Consider the following 20,678-nt stretch of genomic DNA (forward strand, 5'->3'; position numbering starts at 1 on the left):
AACTTAAGCTAATCGCCAAAAAACAGGACTCAAAATGCGCCTAAGAGAAAACGAATGGTCATGCCTGCCATTCGAATGCCAAATGCAATGAATAATATTTTCTTGTATAATCGGAAGCGCTTTTCAAATGAGATTACCAAGGGAAACAAGCCCGCAACGACATCCTTAGAGGTCGAAACCGTTTAACATTCCTGGTCAATGCGTTATAAAGCCAATAACAATCCAATATCACGCTAGCCTACAAATCGGAACAATTTCCATAATATCCAGTAACTTCCTAGCTCTTGCGGCCCTTGTGCCACTGCTAGTCGGAGTTTGTAAGCGAGCTGCGCTGCGATTCGAGTGTATTTGAGTCATGCCGCTGGCGCAGAACTCGCGTCTGGCTGGCTGGTAACTTGGAGAAGTCCTTCATCACGTTCTTGTACGTCTCATCTTCTCCATTGTATTCGTCGTTGGGTCCAATCTCGTCATTCAGTTGTGTCAATCGGAGTCTGAAACAAGGATGGTTATGTATCCCCCGGATTGAAGCTCGATTATGCTACTCACAGCGTTACAATATCGGCGTTTTCCTGGTCCACCGCAATGTCCAAAGCCTTCTTTCCGTCACTGGAGGAGAGGTCGTATGCAGCCTTATGCTTCAATAGTAAATAAACTTGGGCGATGTGGCCCTTGGCCGTGGATATGTGCAGGGCGCTGTAGCCCATTTCGTCCACAGCATCGATGGCGGCTCCGTTAAGTAGCAGAAACTCGCAGGCCATCACGGAGCCGGAGATCACGGCCTGGTGCAGGAACGATCGTTGCCGGTCCTGGGGATTTTTCCACATCTTGTCGGCACCCAGTGCGAAGGCCATGCACATCACTGGTAGATTGTGCACCACCGAGGCCATGTACAGCAGTTGGTTGGCGTCTAGCTGCGAGAAGGGTAGTTCCTCTGGCGACTCCACATCCGACTCGCCATCGGTGCTCTCTTGATCGCTGCCTAGTATGCCGGGAGTCTCCAATCTGTCAAGAGCCAGGTCATCGCCGATCACAAGCAAATCATCGCGCGAAATGCTTAGTGACATCGAGGGAATGTTGATGGATTCATCATCATCGTCATCTTCCAACTCGTCGCCGGTCTTGGCTGTGTTATAGATGCTCGGATCATCGCTCAGAGTTTTTGGGATTGGGCGCTGCTTCTGCCTTCGTCGAAGCTTTTTCACCGCCCACTTTCGAGTGCCGCCCAGCGACAGAGTGGCTCGCTTAGCGATTCCACTGCCTCCACTTTCTCCGTCCTCTACCACGCCACCACTGTCTATGCTGAGGACTTCGGCTGTCTCGCTGGCCAGCAGCTCCTGCGGCTTGGGCATACCGCAAACGAACCGCCGCTCCACGTACTTAGCCTTGATCCAAGCCTCGCGCACTCCGATCTCGCACTGCTCCGTCGGCTTTTTGAGCGCACAATCATCGCCGATGCGTGCCTCATAGATGCGGTTGACCACCTCGTTGCCGAGCTCCATCATTACCTTTACGTTCTCCGACTCCCAGGCATCCAGCGTCAGGGAACGCACCTTACTGTAGTGCACGCCCAGGCTTCTATGCACACCGGAGCACTCGATGCACAGTGTAATGCCCAGGTTAATGGAGGCCCAGCGTGGTTCGGGGCTCCTGCAGTCGCAGCAGTATGCGTTTCCCGGTATTTTCAGGAACTCTTCCCAGTGGCTGCGAAGTGGAAAATTTGTGTTATGATTAAGCTGGATAATACCGATGATTCAAACATACATTCTACGCTTTGCAGGCAGAGAATTGTTGGGGGCGTTCGTCGATTGTGGTCGCGAGTGATGCGTGGAGTCATGCTGGATGGCTGCACCTATGCTGTGCTGCAGCGCGGAAATCCACAGCGAGAGCATGTCGGCGGAGTCAGCCTGCAGGATGTGTGATCTACAAATGAGAAGAAACTAGTTGTAACCATTATCTATGACAAATCAAACGTGAAATACTCACTTGGTCGGCGAGATGACCTCGAAGCAGAAACGGCGGTCACCCTCGTTCACCGGGCGCACGCTGCAGATGCGCAGATCCTCCTCCATTACTGAGAACGAGTCCTCGTTGCTGCGTTTTCTGCAATGCGAATCCAAATCACTTCAGCGTACGGCCACAACACATCACATTACACCACACAACAAAAACATCACAAAAATCAAAAGTTGCAAACGAAAAGAAGACGATTGATTAACTAAGCAAGCAGATGGGATGGCATACGTATGTATCTGAATGGACTAAATGAATAGCAGTAGTAAGGGAGCATCCACCCACCTATATACGAGCTGGTTGTCGCTGAGATAGAACCATCGCCGGCACCAGGTCTTGAAGCCCTTGGACTTCTTTTTGAATAGATAGCCCTCGATCTTGTTGGATGTGCTGTTGGTGTTCGAGTCGCAGTAGCGATTCACGCTCATATGGCGATTCTGCATGGCCTTCTCCAGCTGCTGATAGTCCCCGCGCAACGCGTTCAAATCCTCGCTGATATTCTTGAAGAACTCGTCAAAGTCGTTGCACAGGTCGAAGCCCTGGTGGTAATAGGTCACGCACGCCTGATAGTAATCCAACAGCTGCCGAAATAGAAAAGAATAGAATAGAAAGCAGAGGGGACCAACATGAAAACGTGCCAAATGCAAAGAATAACAGCTATTGCTTGCCAGCCTTCTTCGATAGCGGCAATCCAGCTCCGCGCACTTTCGATAGGCAACTGAGCGAATTGGACAGCGCACCGACTGACTCAACATGCTGATCATTGGTTTTAGATATGGAACTCATACATGCTCACACTGATATCACAACAGTGACGTCATAGCAATAACAAATCACAGAATGTTATTTACTTAGGGGATGTGGGCACTTCATTCATGGCAGTCGAAAGCCGATAAGCAATATTTTATTGGCGTGAACTATCCCTTTCCCTTTTCTTACCGTGGATAGTATTGAGGGGACCTTACGAGCCTGCGCCAGCGTTATATAGTTGACATAATCCAGAGCGGTGTGTTGGAAGCACGATTTGGAGGCCGAAAGGATATTGGCAGCCTCCTGCATCTCCTGCGGTCGGTTCTTGCTGGCCTGCAATGCAGCAATCAAGGATAAGGCTACAGGAATCATATCCCCTCTACTGCGAGTCAAGCGTACCTGAGCGTTTTTAATCAGCGCATTGTCATAGCCTTCGGAGACCTTGAGAAAATGTCCCTTGTAGTCCTTCACCTGGTTGATATCGTCCTTCACGAACACACTGAGGTTTTTAAGCACCGTGCGACTAGCCTGATCCAACAGGATGGTGTGGAACTTGTTCATCTCCTGCAAAACAAACAGCAGACAGGGTTTATATAGACAGGCTTTAGGACATCACTGAAGCGCTAACCTGGAAGCAGTGAATCAGCTTGCCCAGCGCATTGTGCGCGTTCTTGTTGTCGAGAAAGTGCTGCTGTAGATCCCACAAGGACATGGCAAAGGCGCTAGAAAGACGAAATTATGGTGAATCGATGCCAATGAATATGAATGAGGTAGAATGATGGCGCAGCGAGTTGTTTACCTCTGGTTCTTGACATACTCCTTGCCCGAGTCCACGGCCACATTGCACAGCTTGATGATTTTCTCCAAACGCTGCTCCAAGTGCTCGATGTCGCTCTCCTCCTTGGATACAAATTGTCTGGGAGGGGGCGAAAACAAAAAACAAATCGAAAACGTTAGCACAATATCGTCGAGATGTAAATAAAAGATGGGCAACGGCTTGGGTAAGTGGTGATTAAAATTGCCTTTGACTGGCTGAGCAGGGTAAATATAATCTGCCAGCTTAATCAAAGAAGTTATCGCTGCTGCTCTCTCACTCTGCCTCTGTTTATGTTGACACTTTTAATTTATGCGGACTTATTAAAGAGCTGTTTGCTCTTCCAATTGAATACGAGTCGTCACAAAATATAGCATTCCCCGTTCCCGCGGACAAGTTTTTGTATCACTCTGTTGCGTCTTCTTCGGGTTTTTCTCGTCTTTTCCCCTGTGTCATCCATTCATCCATCGATTTGTCGGGCATTGCTTTTGTTTTAACTCTGTGTTTATTTTCTTGAACGTACTCTTTCCGAGGCTACATGTTAATTTCAAATGGAAGTCTCTCTATTTCAGCAGTGTTTTTATTCTGAGCGTTGCTTTGAAGCCTTTTCTAAGATTATATTTATATCATGTACAGTTTTTATTTAAAACAAATTAATTTTGAGAGCGGTATGTTTAAGTATGCACTCGTCATTCAAACGATTTAGTTAGGTTCATGTTTTTGATAAAAATTATATCGCTTATTTCTACAGAACACTGGAAACTAGTTTAATCTCTAATATGTATGTACAATATAGCTCTGTACTTTTGGAGAATATACAAATGAAACGTGGTCTATATACACCACTAGAGTTGCGTAAATATCTGCCTAGTTCTGGAGCATTCAAAATGTATCTCTGATATCCCTGATGTGCATGATTCACAAAAATTTTTGTAGTGTACTTTGGATTCGAGCCGCCAAGGTCAAGTTCGTACTTCTACACTTGATAAAAGAGTCGAGAAGTGCAGGAGGAGAACTCAAGATAGTCTTTATTTCCTGTTGTCTTACAAGTGAAGCTGCAGCAGCAGGTGCTAAAAAGTGGGGAAGATGTAATGGGGCTGCTGGGCAAACAAGTTATCGCCGCTTTTGTGCACCGTTTTACGAGGGAAAGCTTTTGTCTTTGGGCACGATTAGTGGAGAAGCGGCAATTTGGGTGAAATCTTATCAATCAGCGGCGAGCACTGAAGCGTTTGCGGACGGAGACGAGAGCATTGGCAATTTAATTGCGGATATAAAGGGGCAGGCACATTCCACATTGCTGACGGGACAAAGTTTGTTCGATGGATGATTAAGCCGCGTTCTCAGGTGGAGCTGGTGGGTAGTGGGGGTGGGTAGGAGGTGGGTTCTGGGAGGTGGTGGCGGGCCTGTATCTGGTTTTGGATAGTAACCAGTCACGCTACATGGCGCAATTCAAATCTCAGTCCAAAAGCGGCTGGACATGGGAATGCAGAGGGGGGCGGGGCTGCAGCTTATATCCACCTGAATCTGGGAGAATCCTTCAGGCACTCCTCGAACTCGATGGTGGCGCGCATTTTGGCCACCACGCACGCAGCGCCTTGGACTGCACTGTTGGCTATTTCGCTCCGCTAATTGAGGCCCGTGAATCTTTGTTGGCCTGTTGCTGCTCCGCTGCTGCTGCTGCGCTGCTGCGTCTGCTGCTACTTTGCTTTCCTGGCTGAAGTGGGGATTTCGATACGCGATTTTCGAGGGCGGCTCTGAGAGAAGCTAATTGCGGGCAGCCGGAGCTATGGGGATGAGTCGCATCCCTGGCAATCGACGGCCACACACGTTGAGCACTGGCCCTAATTAGCGAAACTCGCCAATTTACGCGATTCGGGGCCAAATTAACCAAATTTACACTGCGCGCAGAGACAACAAATTAAAACGTCTCACTTTCTACTCGAGCAGATCGGTGTGCCCGCACTCGAAGTGAAAACAAATCTAGCAGCCGCGAATGGTCATACACTTTGGCGGGCTTTTTCGCTTTCGCTGATTTCTTAATTTAAATTGTTAAGCTTGAGCCCATGATATAAAATGTTACACCGAGCACCTTGTCTGTGATATTTTTTAATTAAAATTCCGTCAATGAGAAAGATTTTAATTTAAAAACATATAATAACAAACTGCAACTTTTACAGCCCCGATTATTGGTGATGGGAACTTCTGTAGCTTAGAAGTAGCTAAAAGAAACATCAAATTGCTAACAAGGCAAAAACAAAAAAGGGGATTTTCTAACTGCAATAAAAATAGTTGTGCCAAATAGTATTTAATATAAAAATTGATACATTTTGAGAAAATAACAGCAAATTCTGCTAACCGGTCCAAATCTGGCTACAAAACAGATCAGCTGACAGCACCGCTAAATTTCAGGGTGCCCGCCTGTTGTCATAAGAATGCCAAGCCAGTGCTGCACAAGTGCCATTTTTCATTTCATTGTTCTGTTCTCTTTCTGCTGGTGCTGTTTTGGTTTAAGTGCAATTATCCACACAAGAACGCACCGAAACCCGATGCACCTGCCCCGTGCACCAAGTGTGGGAGTGCCCAGTGCCAGTTTCATTTATAAAACTATGAGTTTCGCACGGCTACCAGCGCAGCCGACCGACTGACCGATCAGAGTCTCACGCCCCCTCATGTGTTTACCCCTTGCCCAGCGTTCTATTTGCGTTTCGTGTCCGCTTTAAATCGCCTCATTTGCATACAACTCGACGACTTTACGTCACAACTCTCTAAAATCGGAGGAGGAGTGAAACACGCCCATTCCCGGAGGAAGCATTAGCCCGACCTGTTTGGAATCCAGAATGTGGAAGTGCCACAAGTGCGGCAAACCCGTTTACTTTGGTAATGCACCCACACTCATACGCACTGCGATCCGTAAATAACTTGTAAATTATATTTATTTATGCCCCGCACAGCGGAACGTAAACAATCGATCGGCTACGATTGGCATCCGGAATGTTTGCGCTGCGAGGAATGCGGCAAACGCTTAAATCCCGGCCAGCATGCTGAGGTAGGAGCATCACCTGTTCACCTGTTCAGCCGATCATGTGATCTTGATACATCTCCGTTTCCCTTTCAGCACAAAAGTGTGCCCTACTGCCATGTGCCCTGTTACGGCGCCCTTTTTGGACCCCAGTTGTTTGGCCACGGCACCCGGGTGGAATCCCACAAGAGCTACGGGGTGAAGGGAGCCCAGAAACCAACCGGAGCCCAGGCCAATGGCCCGCCACTCCCACGTGATCACCTGGAGTCCAAGCTTAAGGTGCAACACGCAATACGCAGCCCATACGCAACCCATATCTCATGACTCACTAAATTCCCTTTTAATGGGCAGGTCTACAATCAATTCTACGACAACAAAAGCCTGGAAATACGCAGCCGCGAGGTCAACAACCGGTTGGTGCTGGAAGGTGCGCTTCGAGTTTACTGGGGCGTGCAGGGAGTGATTCACCTCAAGGAGGACGATGATCAGCGCATCTTAGTGCGCAAGAGGAACTCTTGCCGTGTATCCAAGGCTGCCAATGTAAGTTGAATCTAGGATATAACAAAACGCAGCTCATGCAATTCACGCGATTTATTTATCAACAGGAAAGCAGTTCGGATAAGGAAAACGAAGCTAGCGAATCGCTGGCTCCGCCCACCACCACCACAGCCGAGGTCGATCAACTATCCACGGATGTTTCCCTTTCCGAAAGCATGACTTTCGACTCCTGTAGTCTGAACGAGATCTCCGAGCTGCCGACTACCCCGGAAGATGCCTCGGCCAACACCACAGCCAACAGCAAGGAGCAGACCAACGGTAAGGTGTGCAACGACGACGAGGATACGACCACGACGGACTCATCTGGTACCCTGGTTGAGGCTCCTACGGCCAGCACAAGCTGCGTGTCCAGCACACTGCCATCCAAATTAGACCATCTGGAGAAACTGGATTGGGACGACATAGACGATCTGCTGCAGGTTGAGAGACGTCACAACGACAAGGATCGCGTTTACGAAACCATGCCGGTCAAATTGCCATCGTCACAATCATCCAGCGACAGTTCGCCGAGTAAAACATCCACGGAGACCACTACGACCACCGAATCAAGCTCGACTCAATCGGCATCAACAAACACCAGCAGCACGGATGATTTTATGACCGCCACGGGCTCGTTGACCGCCAATACCAATACGCAGAATACCACAACGGTGTCTACTACTGAGACCTCCCTGGATAACTACGAGACGTGCGACGACGCTACCCTGAAGCCCATTGACTTCGAGGACTTTAAACGTAGTGTCCACCTGGACTATGTGAATGGGGCCAACTCCTTTACAGAGCCCAATGAAGGCACCCTTAAGCGTAATCAACCAATTGATCCCTCTCGCATTCATGACTCCCTCAAGCTCTACGGCGAGAATTCAGTGATGAGCAAAAGCTTTAATTGTGAGCATGCGTTGCGCTCAATAGATCCAACTTTAATTAACGACACCATGAATCTGCGCAGCAGTGTGGGTTCTCCTCACTCCGCACAACGTCAGTACGCCTTACAGAAGAGTGGATCGGCCACTGTAACCAGCAGGGATCAAAAGAAGCCATATCAGCAGGGGCGGCAGTTGTTTGAAAAGGGCATCAACCGCTCCAAATCGGGACCCAGCTGTTTTGTGTACTCCGACAGCGATGACGACGACGACGCCACGCTGCGTCCCCAACGCCTGGCCACCATTAGACGCAGCGACATACCTCCTCGGTACATTCAAATCCAGATGGACTGTTATCCCAAAGAGAATGTGGCTGCTGCCAGCGAAGGTGAGTCAAGTCGAGCAGATGCTCCTTCCATAACCAGTGGAGCAGCAGCCGGCGATGAGCTTACGCAAACCGAGGATTTGTATACTGCGAGCGAGGGCGTTGATGCTCCGGACGGAGATGTATCGGCTGGGTTGCATGTGACGGAAGATGGAGTCGTGCTAAGAAGACCTCCACGCACTGGAGCTTCTGCCATCAAGCGACGCAGTGGCAATCGCCGGTGAGTTACTCAAATTTGTAATGAAAATATTATGTTGTAATTCCAACTTGTTTGTCAATAGTTCTCGCACAAAGCTGAAACGTCGGTGCTCTATCAATGGCCACTACTACAATCGGGAGACGTCGTTTTTCACGCCGCCCTACGGTTCTCAAATGTCAGTGTGGGTCTCCTCGATGGTGACCACCACAGAAGTTATCAACTTGGTGCTGGAGAAATACAAGGTGGACAGTTCGCCGGGCAACTTTTCCCTCTTCATTGTTCGCGACAATGGTGAACAGAAGCGTCTCAAGGACGACGAATATCCTTTGATAACGCGCGTCACTTTGGGACCGCATGAGGATGTGGCTCGTATATTTTTGGTGGATTCTCGCAAAACTGATGAAATCAGGTAAGCTTATACAAACCTTTTCCATTCAAAGGTGCTAATGGTTTTTGTTCAATTTTAGTAATGAAGTTGCTCAATTTTTGAATTTATCTTTGCCCGAGTGCCGTGCTATTCTGGAGCGCTACGATCAAGAAGTTGCCCGCGAAGTGGCCAAAATAAAGGAGAGGTGGGTTCCTTAAACAAGTAAACATCCCATAACATTGCATTGAATGACTTACTTTTCTACAGATACGCCGAATTGCGTCGTCGTATTGTGAGCCGCATGGAATCGCTAAAAGTGCATTTGTAAAACGTAAACGGAATCTCTGGCATAAGATCAATTTTTTATTAGCCATAACATGAATGCGGCCAAAAAGAAGTGTCGGCAGCAGCTCAGCTAATAGTATTCACGTTTTTATACCAGATATATATTTTTATGTAGGATCTAGAGAAAATTACGAACTAGCAACATTAGGCGCCCAGTGAACAAAAAGCAGCTGCTGCACGTCGCAAATACATATATACATTACGTTTAGGGTTCGATTCTTCCCAGCCGAAACTAACAATCAATTCCAGGCATTTCCATTCGTTTAGAAAGCGTTTAAGACTTGTAACTAACCAAAAAATAATTATTAATCCACCACATTACCATACAGTTTTTGTTTTATGTTAATAATCAAAGCATGTGCTGTATGCAGTCACGTTGAAAGCGATGTCATGTATCTATTGTACAATGTTTAGCTTTTAAGCCGTGACATGCAGCACAGGTCCTGCTAGTAGCGTGTAGTCGAAAGCCATTTTATCGAGTCATTGAACAAGTGTGTGAAAATCAATTTGATTAGCAATTGCAATGCCTGCGAAACAATAACAATAACTGTGCACATACTACATATTGCATAACATGGACTTGTTGATTGAAAATCATTTGGAAATCCAATAAAATGAACATTTTACAACAGAATCGCTGCCTCTCTCTCTGTGTCCAGCCAAGCGGAGTTTAAGGCCCCATGGTCGCCAACAAATTTCGGCAACTAACGCGCCCCTAGTGCAAAAGGGCGGACCTGAAGGCGGCAGCAGCAGTAGCAGCAGCAGCAGCAGCAAGTGTGAGCCGAATATTCAAAAAAGGCAGCAACCGGCGCCAGCCGTCCGTGCCCAAATGGGGATCAAGTGGAGGTGGACGCCAGAACCCCACACACTCACACACACCCACAAGGGAGGGGGCCAACCGATGCCCTGTCCTGGCCAAAGCAGCCATCAAAGCACAAGTCAATGATGCCATTATAATAGAGAAACGACGGAGGAGCAGCGCGGAAACGGCGACGAGGACGAGGACTTGGACGAAAGTAGGCAAGCACAGGCTCACTCACATAATAAATGCACACCCCACAGCGGCACAGAGTGAGTGTGTGTGTGCGTGGCTATTAATTTGAAACTGACAGAGCCTACGGGTCCTCATTCCGGCTACAACGTGGCTGGGACTCCGCTCGCCAGCGTTGGCCAGCCTTTGAGACGCTCTGATGCTGACGCGTTAAATGGTTTTGGGGTTTCCCGGCCAAACAGCAGCCGCGCTGGCCTGCTCCAAGTGTGCCAAGCGCCAATACATAAAAATCAACAGCCAGCGACACTCGCAAAAAAGGAAAACTCAAGTCCATTTGGGAGGCGAAGTCGCATTGGGCGCCAGTGGCAGGTTCACGACCCGCTGCCTTGGCTCCAGCAATTATCGCGTAAGAGCGCTTCGAGTCCGCATTCCAGAGCTCTGGCAGTGCTGGTGGCCCTAAGAGAGTCCGAAAAATCGATTTTAAGGCATTTCTAGTCGCTGTCTGCCTTGTTGGTGGTGGCATTTTGGAAGGGCCAGGCAGTTGTTGCGCCAGCGGCGAGGGGATGGTGGCTATGCCGAGCCAAGTGAGAGCAAGGACTCATTGCGCATACGCAGTGGATACAGTGGGTACACTGGAAAATGCGGGCATGGGATTTACTTCGAGATGCTATCGCTGAAATTACATAGTGAGTCTTATAATATGAAAGCGTACTAATAATAATTAATAATTTTTTAGAACTTGATGGATTTCGAAACTTGATTCAAATGATTCGCTTTCCGAAAGGCGCTATGACAACCCTGCTGGCGTCCAGCCATTCCAGCGACTCTCTTAGCGCATCCTGCTGCGCTCTTAGCCCTCGGAACTGGTGTCGCAAAATTCCAACGGTGGCTGTCACTTAGCAGCTCGTCTCGAAGGCGCTCAGTTTACGTTTCGGCCGCGTCGCCTTCAGTTACCCAGTGTTTCGTGACCAGGCTGCACTTCATCCGCGGAGGCGCCTGCGATTGCAAGAGCAAGTCAAAAACAGAAACTGGATCCCAGAGCCAACTCATTGTCATTCATAGCTTAGCATAGTTGCTGCGTGATTGTGTGTGCGTGGATAGCGACAGTGAGTGTGCGTGAGTGCGTGGAACCGGAGGCGTCTGTAGTTTTCCACAGGACATCGCACCAGCGATTTGGACTAGCGAGTGCGGAACCCGTCAACAGGGCGCATCGCTGAAGCACTTCCTCCATAGCCACCGCTGACTGTTCCTGTTACTGTTCCTGTTCCTGTTGCTGTAGCCGTTCCGGGACGTTGGCCATGAAGCATTCGCCGCTGATTGCCAGCGCTTGTCTGGCGCTGGTGTTGATGTCGTCCAGCCTGATTGGCAGCGCCGAGGCCAGAAACAAGAAGAAGTACGTCGGCGAGACGGGCGGCGATTTCGAGTTCATCGATGAGGTAAGTTCCAAGCTATCCAGCCCCATCCATTCACTGTCTCCGCTTTCCAAAGACTCGGATTCCCCGTCTGAGTCTCGGCTTCGTCTCCGCCTCCCAGTTTGCCACTCTTCCTGTCTGTCTCCTGCTTAATACGCCTTAAGCTGACTGCTGACATTCGCCAACGCTCGGAGGCGCAAGAGTGCGGAATGCACGGAGAAAAACTCAACCTTCCATCTTGGTGTCAACTGATACTGGGCGCTTTTAGAAGATTATCGTGCTCCTTAAAATGTATGGCATAATTTTTCATGAACATCAAAACCTTTAAGAAAAGCAATATAACTTGCGTTCGCAATTTACCAGCAAGCTTAATTGCAAATTGCTTAATTGTTTACAATTAAATCTGATCGCCATAATTGAGTGAAATCATAGGTATTATGTGGGGAAAAAAGGACATTTTTTCGGTGTGTTCGAGGACATATATAACGCATTTGCGCTTTTATTTGCCCAACTTTTTGTGCCAGGCCGTCGTTGCTGAGGTTTCACACCAACAACTTCCGGCCGTGTTGTTTGTTTTTTACGTCTCTACGTTCTCTGGCCCGAAAAAGCGAATGCGACGTGCCAATTACTCACGCAAATCCGATTTGCAGTAGCCAGTAGAGTTCCCTGGGCTTCCGTCTCCGAGGAGCTGACCCGGCTCAGCCGGGCTATCGTTGACTCCCCTTCTTGTTCAGGTCTTTAGCACGCACCTGTCCCGGATATCGGAGCCGATCCAAAAGCAGGCCCAATCCGAGATACCAAGATACCATGTACAAGTGCCAGGCAACACGGGAAAATCAATAGCATTTGGCATTGCTGTTGTCGTTTGGCTGCGCGTAAACTATGAAGTAAGCGCTAAGCTGCTTTCAGTCGGTCTGCCCACACGCACCACCCCCAAGCCCACCCAAATACCACCCAAAAGCCACCCAAAGCCACCCAGAAACCAACCCATCCGCCCCTCATCGATGGCTGTTAGTCACAGACTCAACGTCGTCGCTTTGTTTTCTCGCCCATTTGCCTGTATTATTTGCCAGGCGCTTTGCTTTCTCTCCAGCTTTTCTTCGCTTTGGACTAGTTTCTTTCTTTCTTCCGTACACTTCGAGGGGTATTTGAATAGTATTACTAAGTTTGCCTTTCTCTTTATGCCGTATATTTCACATTAGCTCGGTAAATTTGCTTGTAATGGTACTCTTTAAGCGTTCAACTGAAATCACTGAAGCTCAAATTATCTTCTCAAGCTGTCTTAAAGTATGCAATAGCATTTTGCAGACCTGAACATGATCTCCACTTCGCTGCATACTTTTAGGCAGCTGAAAATACACTTATTCTTCATCAGAAGGAAATTGAATATGTTCACTTATCTTCGAGCAAATTTGAGCTAGCACTTCTAGGGTGTTTGTTTTTCGGTGCCTAGAATTTCTTTTGGTTTCTTTTTTTCCTTTATTATTGCTTCTTCTACTTCGTTTTGTGTGTTGTGTTTGTTTTGTTTGCCATTTTGGTTTTATTTTCCTGCGTTTCCGTCCCCTGCCCCCTTCCCTTGCCTTTTCTCCCCACCAAATGCGCTTGTGTGTGTGTGCTAATAGTCTGCTGAGCAAGTGTGTGTTCCTTGACGCACACACATGTGCACATATACAAGCACTCAGTTCAGCGGCCTTCAAGCGAAATTATTGCGAATGGCAAAAGTTTCCATACAGAAAAAAGGAGGAAAAATTCACGAAACAAGGCATTTGAAATTTTTGGCAGGCACCGCATACGCAGAATTTTAAACAGTTTCCAAAAACGAATCCACATGTGCGCTTGTATTTGTGTTTTTCGTGCGTGTCACCCATACAAACAACCGAGCAATTTACAGCCTCAGCTTTTGTTTCTGCATAAATTTCACTTTGATGTCCTCAAAATCTCTTTTTGCTGCCATTTTTCACTGCTCGCGCTTAGTTTTTATTAGGTCTAATCGCACATTTTCATTTTCTCGCAATAAATTTGGACTTTTTATTTCAGCAACTTTTGGCTTTTCAAGTATTTGCAAAATGGAATAAATGATTTGAAAAGTTTATATAACCGAATTGTCTGCAGTTTACGGGGCATGCAAATTTCACAGATTTCTGTGACACTGAATTTTCGACACACGACTGGAATTTTGTTAGCCCCTCCCTCGATTTGCTTTTTAATTGAAAAGTTTCTGGCAAAAGTCAGAGTTCACTTGCCATGAGTTCAACGCAAATTGTGGGGCAGAATCGTTTTAAGCTTAAGACTTAGACAAACATCTTCGGGGAAGCCCTGCCGAAACACGCGTATAAATAAATGAAATCATATTTTGTGTATCCCAGGGTAATTTGCTTCGCTATCTGGCAGAAAGGCGGAAGTAATCCGCGCCAGTAGGAAACGGCCTGAAAGTACGAAAGTATGAAAGTATGCAGCACAAAATAAATAACCATAAACAGTTGACGTTAATCAAGCACAAAAGGCGATGGCTCACAGATACACACGCAAAACTGGGAGATTGGGGGAAAGATGCCATAGCATTTCGTTATGATTTATGCATGGTATACATTTCCATTTCCCGGTCCAATTTGGATTCGTTTTGTAAGCCTTGCATTAGTCGTAAAAATGATAATAAATTAGCTTAGCCAGCTTGGAATTCGCTTGATTTGCAGACATTTCCGCCTGCCTGTCAACTAAGCAATAATCCGCACTCATTCATAGTTTTGCACCCCATCCATATGGATAATCCAGAGGATCCAGACAAACTGGCACTCAGAGCAACTGGCTCTGAAGTCTGAAAGTCAGCTGCTCTTATCCATCGATTACCAACAAATGATGCTCTGTTTGTCAGCACAAAATAAATCTTTGCATTGTGCATTTTGCGATTTGAGCGCTGGGAAATTGCGAAGTTGTGTGCAGCATAAAATAAAATGCCAATAAAATGTGGAATAAACCAGAAATAAGCTGAGGCCCGGGGCTCAGACTTTGCCATCGTATCTCACACAATGGCCGTACACACTGCGTATGCGTAATGTATGCAAAACATAGCTCCCTTTGCAGTGCTGTGTGCAAACATCTCAGCTGTTGGCTTTTTGTGTGTGTGAAATAGCTGCCGGGCGCATAAAGTTGATATGCATAATTTTGTATAAGCGCCACTTAGTGCTGCATACCCTGTACTACATATAATCCGCAGACACACCTCCATTTTGCCCAGCAGGGCAACTGAAAGTACGGAAAAGGAACTAAATCAGAATGTGGCAAAATTACAGCTTTACTTGTAGATCCAACACCTCGCTACCCCCTTCTGGTCGGTGGCTTAAAGTCCATTTTTATGGGCACTAGATGGATAATGTCTGGTCTCAGCATCCGCTTGACCTCCGTGTGTAGTGCAAGTTATGTAATAAACTTTTATGCTGTCAAACTGTTGCATAAATTGCCAGCACGCAGGCGAAACTTTGCATCATGCTAAATAGGATCTCTGGCTGTCTGTATGTGTGGGAGTGTGTGTTGTGTGTGTGCAGGGACATCATGGCCCGAGGAGTTATAAAAACGGCTGTAAAAGTTAACGACATAAGTATTCGGCTGTCTGGCTATTTGGGCCCGGCATTAGCACCTATTTAGGGTGCCGGGAATCGGTCCAAATGGAGGAGCTCTCAGCCGGAGCTTGGAGCAGTGTGTTCGGCGGTGTGTACAGGTGCGGACAACAAGTTCTCATTCGGTGGGGTTTCATTAGCATTGCAATTTTGCAGGACCATTCCCACGGTTGCCCGGCTAAGGAGATTTGCATATTGCATGCCAGCAAACCGAAAAACAGCAAGGGAGCAACGGCAGCTGAAATGTCTGCAACCAGCAATTTTCATGCCTTTTGTGCGATGCAAAATTTCCCAGGAGTGACACAGCTCCCGTTCTGAAGAAAATATGACTCGAACTAGACATACCAATTTCTCTGTTCTACATCCAAAAAAAACAAAAAACCGAAAAAAAGAAAGCGAAACGAGCAGGAAAACTTATGAATCCGCTGCAAACTTTACTCACTTTACTCGTTTATTCACCGGCCCACGCCCACATCACCGCCCACATCCCCGCCCACTTATCAGGCTTGTTGTGCATTCCGCTTTCGTCTGCTTTACGGTCTTCCTTATCGCACTGTGGCCTGCGTCCTTGCCAATCGCAACCCCATCCTTAATTTCTTTGTGGCAGGACTCGAGTCCTGCACGTACACATTAGCAAATTGCCTGCATGTATGCGAGCGTTCAGCAATATCTACACGGATACACCGCCTGCGAATGGCAAATGGCTGGCAGCTAGGGCTAAAAAATACTGCACTCGCTTACACACAGAAAAAAACATACATCAATTGCATGCGCCCCTGCGGAATTAGCATACAATTACTGTCCTGCATTAAAAATTGTGATTTAAAATCCACGGCGAATTACAGCTGATTAATCCGCATTTTATCTGGCCTGTTTTAATAGCCCATAATTGGGAACTGTAATAATAGTTTTCGAGTTAAAAGCTCACCTTTTTTGCGCCTGTAACGAGCAATCATGAACACGTAATGCGATAGAACGGCCGCAGGATGCGAGTCTGGTTTTTCCTTTGATCATCAACGCTAATTAACCGCTTAACTCGAATTCGGGGCAAACGTATTTGTGCCGCTTAAGAGCTACTTTACATGGCTTCTTCGGCAGCAGAGCCCCATGTTTCATAAATCTTGCACTGCGACCCGCCAATAAGACAAATTGGTTTTGAAGCAACCAAACTTCGATGTCAGCCAAGGCGAAACTAAAATATTTTTCCCCCGAAGGGCGAGCAAAACTTGAGCAAACTCATTTTTCACTTTCATATTGTTGTGTGGCAGGCCCCAAACAGCTGGAGGATTTGGAGCAGGATACTACTACAACCGGCCATTGAGATCCTCGTACACATGTATGTGTGTGCCACTTAACTGATTATGTAAGACGAGCTTTCCGCTCATGTGTGTGTGCGGTTGTCAGTTCCTGTTTGCCCCAGCAACATCTGTATTTACTGCCGGGCAAATATTAAATTTTCATAGCCAAGGCACGAAGGAGCCATAGAGCCAAGGATGCCAGAGACAGAATTGTGCAATTTTAATTAATCGCTGCAGGATGATGGCCGAACGAACGAGTTGGTCCAGTTGCGATATCTGGCCACATATTGCAACTAATGAGTTTTCGAGAGGTGAGCCCCCATGCCAAGTTCAAGATGCGAATCTGTCGCCTGGCCTATCAATTACAAGTCGACACAATGGCCAGATATTCGGCTGAAATTCAATCGGGGAAGATGAGGCATCGGGGCTTTGTGGCAGCTAAGCACATGTCAAATGGCATGTCGCATGGCCTGGCGGTTGAGTGCCGGCCTGTTAAGCTGTCATTATTTATGGCCCCAGGATTCAAGGACTCGTGCAGCGTTTGCTGACAGCCGTCTCGCTGAGATTTCGAGACGGAGAAAGCCGTTACAAATTATGCATATTAATTGTTTGTCTGCGGTTGACGCAAAGGCCTAGCAAAAAATAGCCCTGAAAATGAAGTTGTACGCCATGGCGGCTGCCAGTAACAAAATTAGATGTTATTTTAGTGTCTGCTCTTTTAGTTACATAAATATGGTAAAATTTCACTTTGTCGTTGATGTTGGTTGGGTTTCCCAAATTCAATAAGCCTTCGCATTGAAAAAGAAGAGACAAGTATTGTAATACAAGCGCTTTCCACTCAGAAACAAAGTCAAAAGATATCCTGCGGGCCCACACAGCGTATACGTAATGCGTGATGCTGGCGACCTTGCTTTTCCACTCATTTCGCGCAGACTTTCTGCCGACGGCGATTGGCTTCGGTTTGCCCTTGCCCTCACACAAATTTGCACAAAGAACTCATCTTGATATTGACTTTGTTGACGAACATTCCTGGCATTACAATTTGCTATATTAAATTTCGCTTCATGTTGTGATTGGCATTTGACATGGCCAAAATGAAGCTCATGTCGCGTCGCGCTGTCGGATTTTTCCGGTGCCAAAAGCCGAGTGTCTTGCGAGGAAAAAAGGTTGATTTAATATTTCAGCTGCTAGGTGCCACGGAAAAATTAAAAGCGAGATAAAGGGATTCGGCATGGACCTTAAACGAAACGACTTTTTGGGTGTGGTGCGAGCTCCTGAGGTATGGCGCACATAAAACTTTCTGCCAGAGACATTTTCTGCGTGTGTGTGTGCGCACGCATTACCATAAATAAATTATAACGTTCGCTACTTCGGCTGTGAGTTTATAGCATGTATGCGATAACTCTCACTCACACACGCACACAGAGAATTTAGGATCCTGGCGAGAGAGAATGGCACAGAGAGAGAGAGCGAGTAAGGAGCTGTGAATGTACGAACGAGCAGGCAGACAGATAATAACAGTTGGCAAGTTGGTAACGAAGAGCTGGGCAGGATGTTACATCCTTTGGCCCAGCAGAGGGGAGTGGGAAGAGGGGAGCGGGGAGCGGCCCACATGCAGGCGATAATAATTTACGGCACAAAAGCAAAACACAATGCCAAATACGAAACGTTGACTAAGGACATGAGGAGCATAAAACTTTTTATTCCCACGAAATTGCAGTCGGCCGCAAAATGGCGCATACAAATTATGCAATTAGGCGGGTACGTGAACGGCAAAAATTGGGGCCAAGACGGATATTATGTTCTTAAAAAACTTAAAAACTAAAAGCTCAGCCCAAAAGTTTTGCCGCCAGTTATCAAATTCAGAAAATTGTCTCTGCCACCAAGTCAGCATTGGGTTTCCCAGGACTGCAGTCCCTGGGAAATAGTCAAAAATCCCTGACAAATTGTCAACGAAAGTTTATAGTCGCTGCAAAAAGTTGGCGCTGGGCAAAGTTTTTGCAGTCTAACTGCTGACAGTTGTAAAAATAATATTGCGTATACGCAGCGCTTGCCAATGACGAACTGCTGCCTGTGGGCGAAAAAGCAAACACTGTAAGTGAAACGGGTATGAAAGTATGGCCCGTTCTGAATGGCACACAGGCGTGCCAAAAGTTTTCCATTCAAGTTGCAATTAGCCGGGCCGAGGAGCCTTAGAAAACCGGAAACAGACAATGACAAGTGGAAAAACAAGGTCTAAAAACTTTGACAGCCTCAGCAGAATCTTGGCTGATTGACTTTCTGTTGGCAGAAAGCCGAGCTTATTTTTTGTTTTCCTATTTTTTATTTGTTGTTTTTATTTTTTTGGGCCTCAGTGCAATCAGGCAGGAAGGGAAAATTAAATTTTTATTCTAGCTCCATTTTGCATATTCGCGGCAAATTCAATTGCAGCTGCCGCCGCTCCCACTTCCTGTTGCACTTTGTTACTGCTACTGCCACGGCAACTGCAACTCCACTCGCGCAGCTGGGAATGCATTCCTTTGCTCCGTTTCAATTAGATAGCGAATCGGCACAAAGTTTATGCAAGAATTTCACCGTATCTGCACGAAGTCTGTGCAGCAGCCAAGTAAAAAAGAGACCAAACAAAAACAGAAACTGTAGCTGAAGCTGAAGCTGAAACAGCAGCCGAAAATACTTATTTCTCAAAAATAACGAAAATAACGAAAATAAGCGAAACGGCGACGGCAAACACAGCGCGCAGGCCAAAAAAGTGAATAAAATGCCAGCGAGCGGAAATGAAATTGCAATTGCTGGCCGCACAGACGACGCCGAGTCGCGAAGCGTTGAAGCGCGGCGAGGGGCGCAGAAAGCCAAGTTTGCACTGCTTTTGCATGTTCTGAGCCGTTTCTGTTTCTGTTTCTGTTTCTGTTTCGGTTTCGCGTTCTGTTTCCCTTGCCCCGGCTGCCTCCTCTGCCCCCTGGCCTCCTTGCAACGCCACTTCCGCCACGGGCTCATATTGCGCCCTGGCGTATGCAATAAAGTTTGCTCTGCCGCAGCAGCAGCGAAGGAAAAGATGCTGCTGTCGAAATTCCAGCTTTGACAAGAAACAAATACAAATACTTGCCACATTGCCCGTCTCTGGCAATTGTTACTACTTTGCATTACCTTTCTGGGTGCTAGCGCACCTTACTCAGTACTAAATTGTAATAGTTTTAAAACATTTATGAACTATTTAGTTGCAGCAGTAATCCGCAGTTGGATGAAAGTATTATTTAATATTTAGTTGGTTGCATTAGCCTTTGCTGCAGCTTGCGCTCAGAAATATAAGCTATTTCACTGAGGAAGTCCATAATTTGTGAGTTACGGCTCTTGATATGCGGAAACTTTGTGCTGTGAAGACAAATTATAAACAATTAGTCGCCGAACTGCAGTTTCTCCAACTACTAGTAGTTAAATAAATTTCCACAAGTGCAAGCTGAAATTTTGCTGAAGAGACTCAGTGGCAAAACTAGACGCTTGACTCCCAAGAGCCATTTGCACAGCCAAAACCCACTTTCGCCCATGAAGCCACAAGGGCTTAATCAGGCGCAACTTTTTAGAAGAATTTTGCCGGCAATCCCACTCTCCTGATGTCGCACCCCCTCACCGAGTACTACACATTTTAGTATATAGTAGAGTGGAGTATAGTATACTATAGTGAAGTATATATAGCTTTGGCTGTTCGGCGCACAGGAGCTCATTAGTTGGGCGGCAGTGGCGCTTAAGCTTAAGCTGCGAGCGTAGAATTGCGCAGCTTTGGCGCTAAACAAGTTAATTAGTTTGTCTCTCTTTTTTCCGCAATGGCTGGAGTTAAGCTTAACGACAAAATAAATTATTTGCCTCACACACACGCACACGAACACACACACTACGGCGGCTGGGAGACTTCAATTGACTTTATTAAGCGTGTGAGTGCGTGTGGGCGTGTCTGCGCCTTAATGACACTTTTCAGTCAGCTGCTGTCGTACAGGACGTGGTCCTCCTGCTAACTCCTAACCCCCGTTTATTATCCCCGCCACAGGATGCGGCACAATG

At 47.0% G+C, this 20,678-nt stretch overlaps 3 protein-coding genes across 5 annotated transcripts in view; 2 read left to right on the forward strand and 1 right to left on the reverse strand.

Annotated features, from left to right (window-relative positions):
* Nucleotides 1-33: 33 nt before the first annotated feature.
* LOC6554777 (arf-GAP with coiled-coil, ANK repeat and PH domain-containing protein 2) lies at nt 34-5,558 on the reverse strand. Of its 2 annotated transcripts, none has more exons than XM_001982144.3 (10): nt 5,093-5,558; nt 3,560-3,676; nt 3,389-3,482; nt 3,160-3,324; nt 2,950-3,093; nt 2,296-2,591; nt 1,984-2,100; nt 1,762-1,920; nt 547-1,701; nt 34-491 (listed from the first exon to the last, which is right to left on the reverse strand). In XM_001982144.3, the coding sequence occupies exons 1-10, from the start codon at nt 5,143-5,145 to the stop codon at nt 305-307; spliced, it is 2,487 nt and encodes an 828-aa protein (XP_001982180.1). In that variant the 5' UTR covers nt 5,146-5,558; the 3' UTR covers nt 34-304. The 2 variants fall into 2 exon arrangements, with proteins under 2 accessions (XP_001982180.1, XP_015008872.1); XM_015153386.2 differs by having other exon boundaries at nt 1,984-2,121.
* Nucleotides 5,559-5,998: 440 nt separating this feature from the next.
* LOC6554778 (serine-rich adhesin for platelets) lies at nt 5,999-9,944 on the forward strand. The gene is made up of 8 exons (XM_001982145.3): nt 5,999-6,451; nt 6,526-6,620; nt 6,690-6,872; nt 6,945-7,133; nt 7,199-8,619; nt 8,681-9,007; nt 9,066-9,170; nt 9,233-9,944. The coding sequence occupies exons 1-8, from the start codon at nt 6,412-6,414 to the stop codon at nt 9,291-9,293; spliced, it is 2,421 nt and encodes an 806-aa protein (XP_001982181.1). The 5' UTR covers nt 5,999-6,411; the 3' UTR covers nt 9,294-9,944.
* A 1,276-nt stretch (nt 9,945-11,220) lies between these two features.
* Nucleotides 11,221-20,678, forward strand: part of LOC6554779 (proteoglycan Cow) — a 43,366-nt gene continuing 33,908 nt past the window's right edge. For both annotated transcript variants that reach the window (XM_015153846.2, XM_001982146.3), the window contains exon 1: nt 11,221-11,737. In XM_015153846.2, the coding sequence (XP_015009332.1) occupies nt 11,600-11,737 (138 nt within the window). In that variant the 5' untranslated portion in view covers nt 11,221-11,599. The remainder of the gene's footprint in view (nt 11,738-20,678) is intronic.

The sequence above is a fragment of the Drosophila erecta genome, unplaced genomic scaffold (assembly GCF_003286155.1).
Source record: "Drosophila erecta strain 14021-0224.00,06,07 unplaced genomic scaffold, DereRS2 tig00000000-arrow-pilon, whole genome shotgun sequence".
Taxonomy (NCBI): Eukaryota; Metazoa; Arthropoda; class Insecta; order Diptera; family Drosophilidae; genus Drosophila; species Drosophila erecta.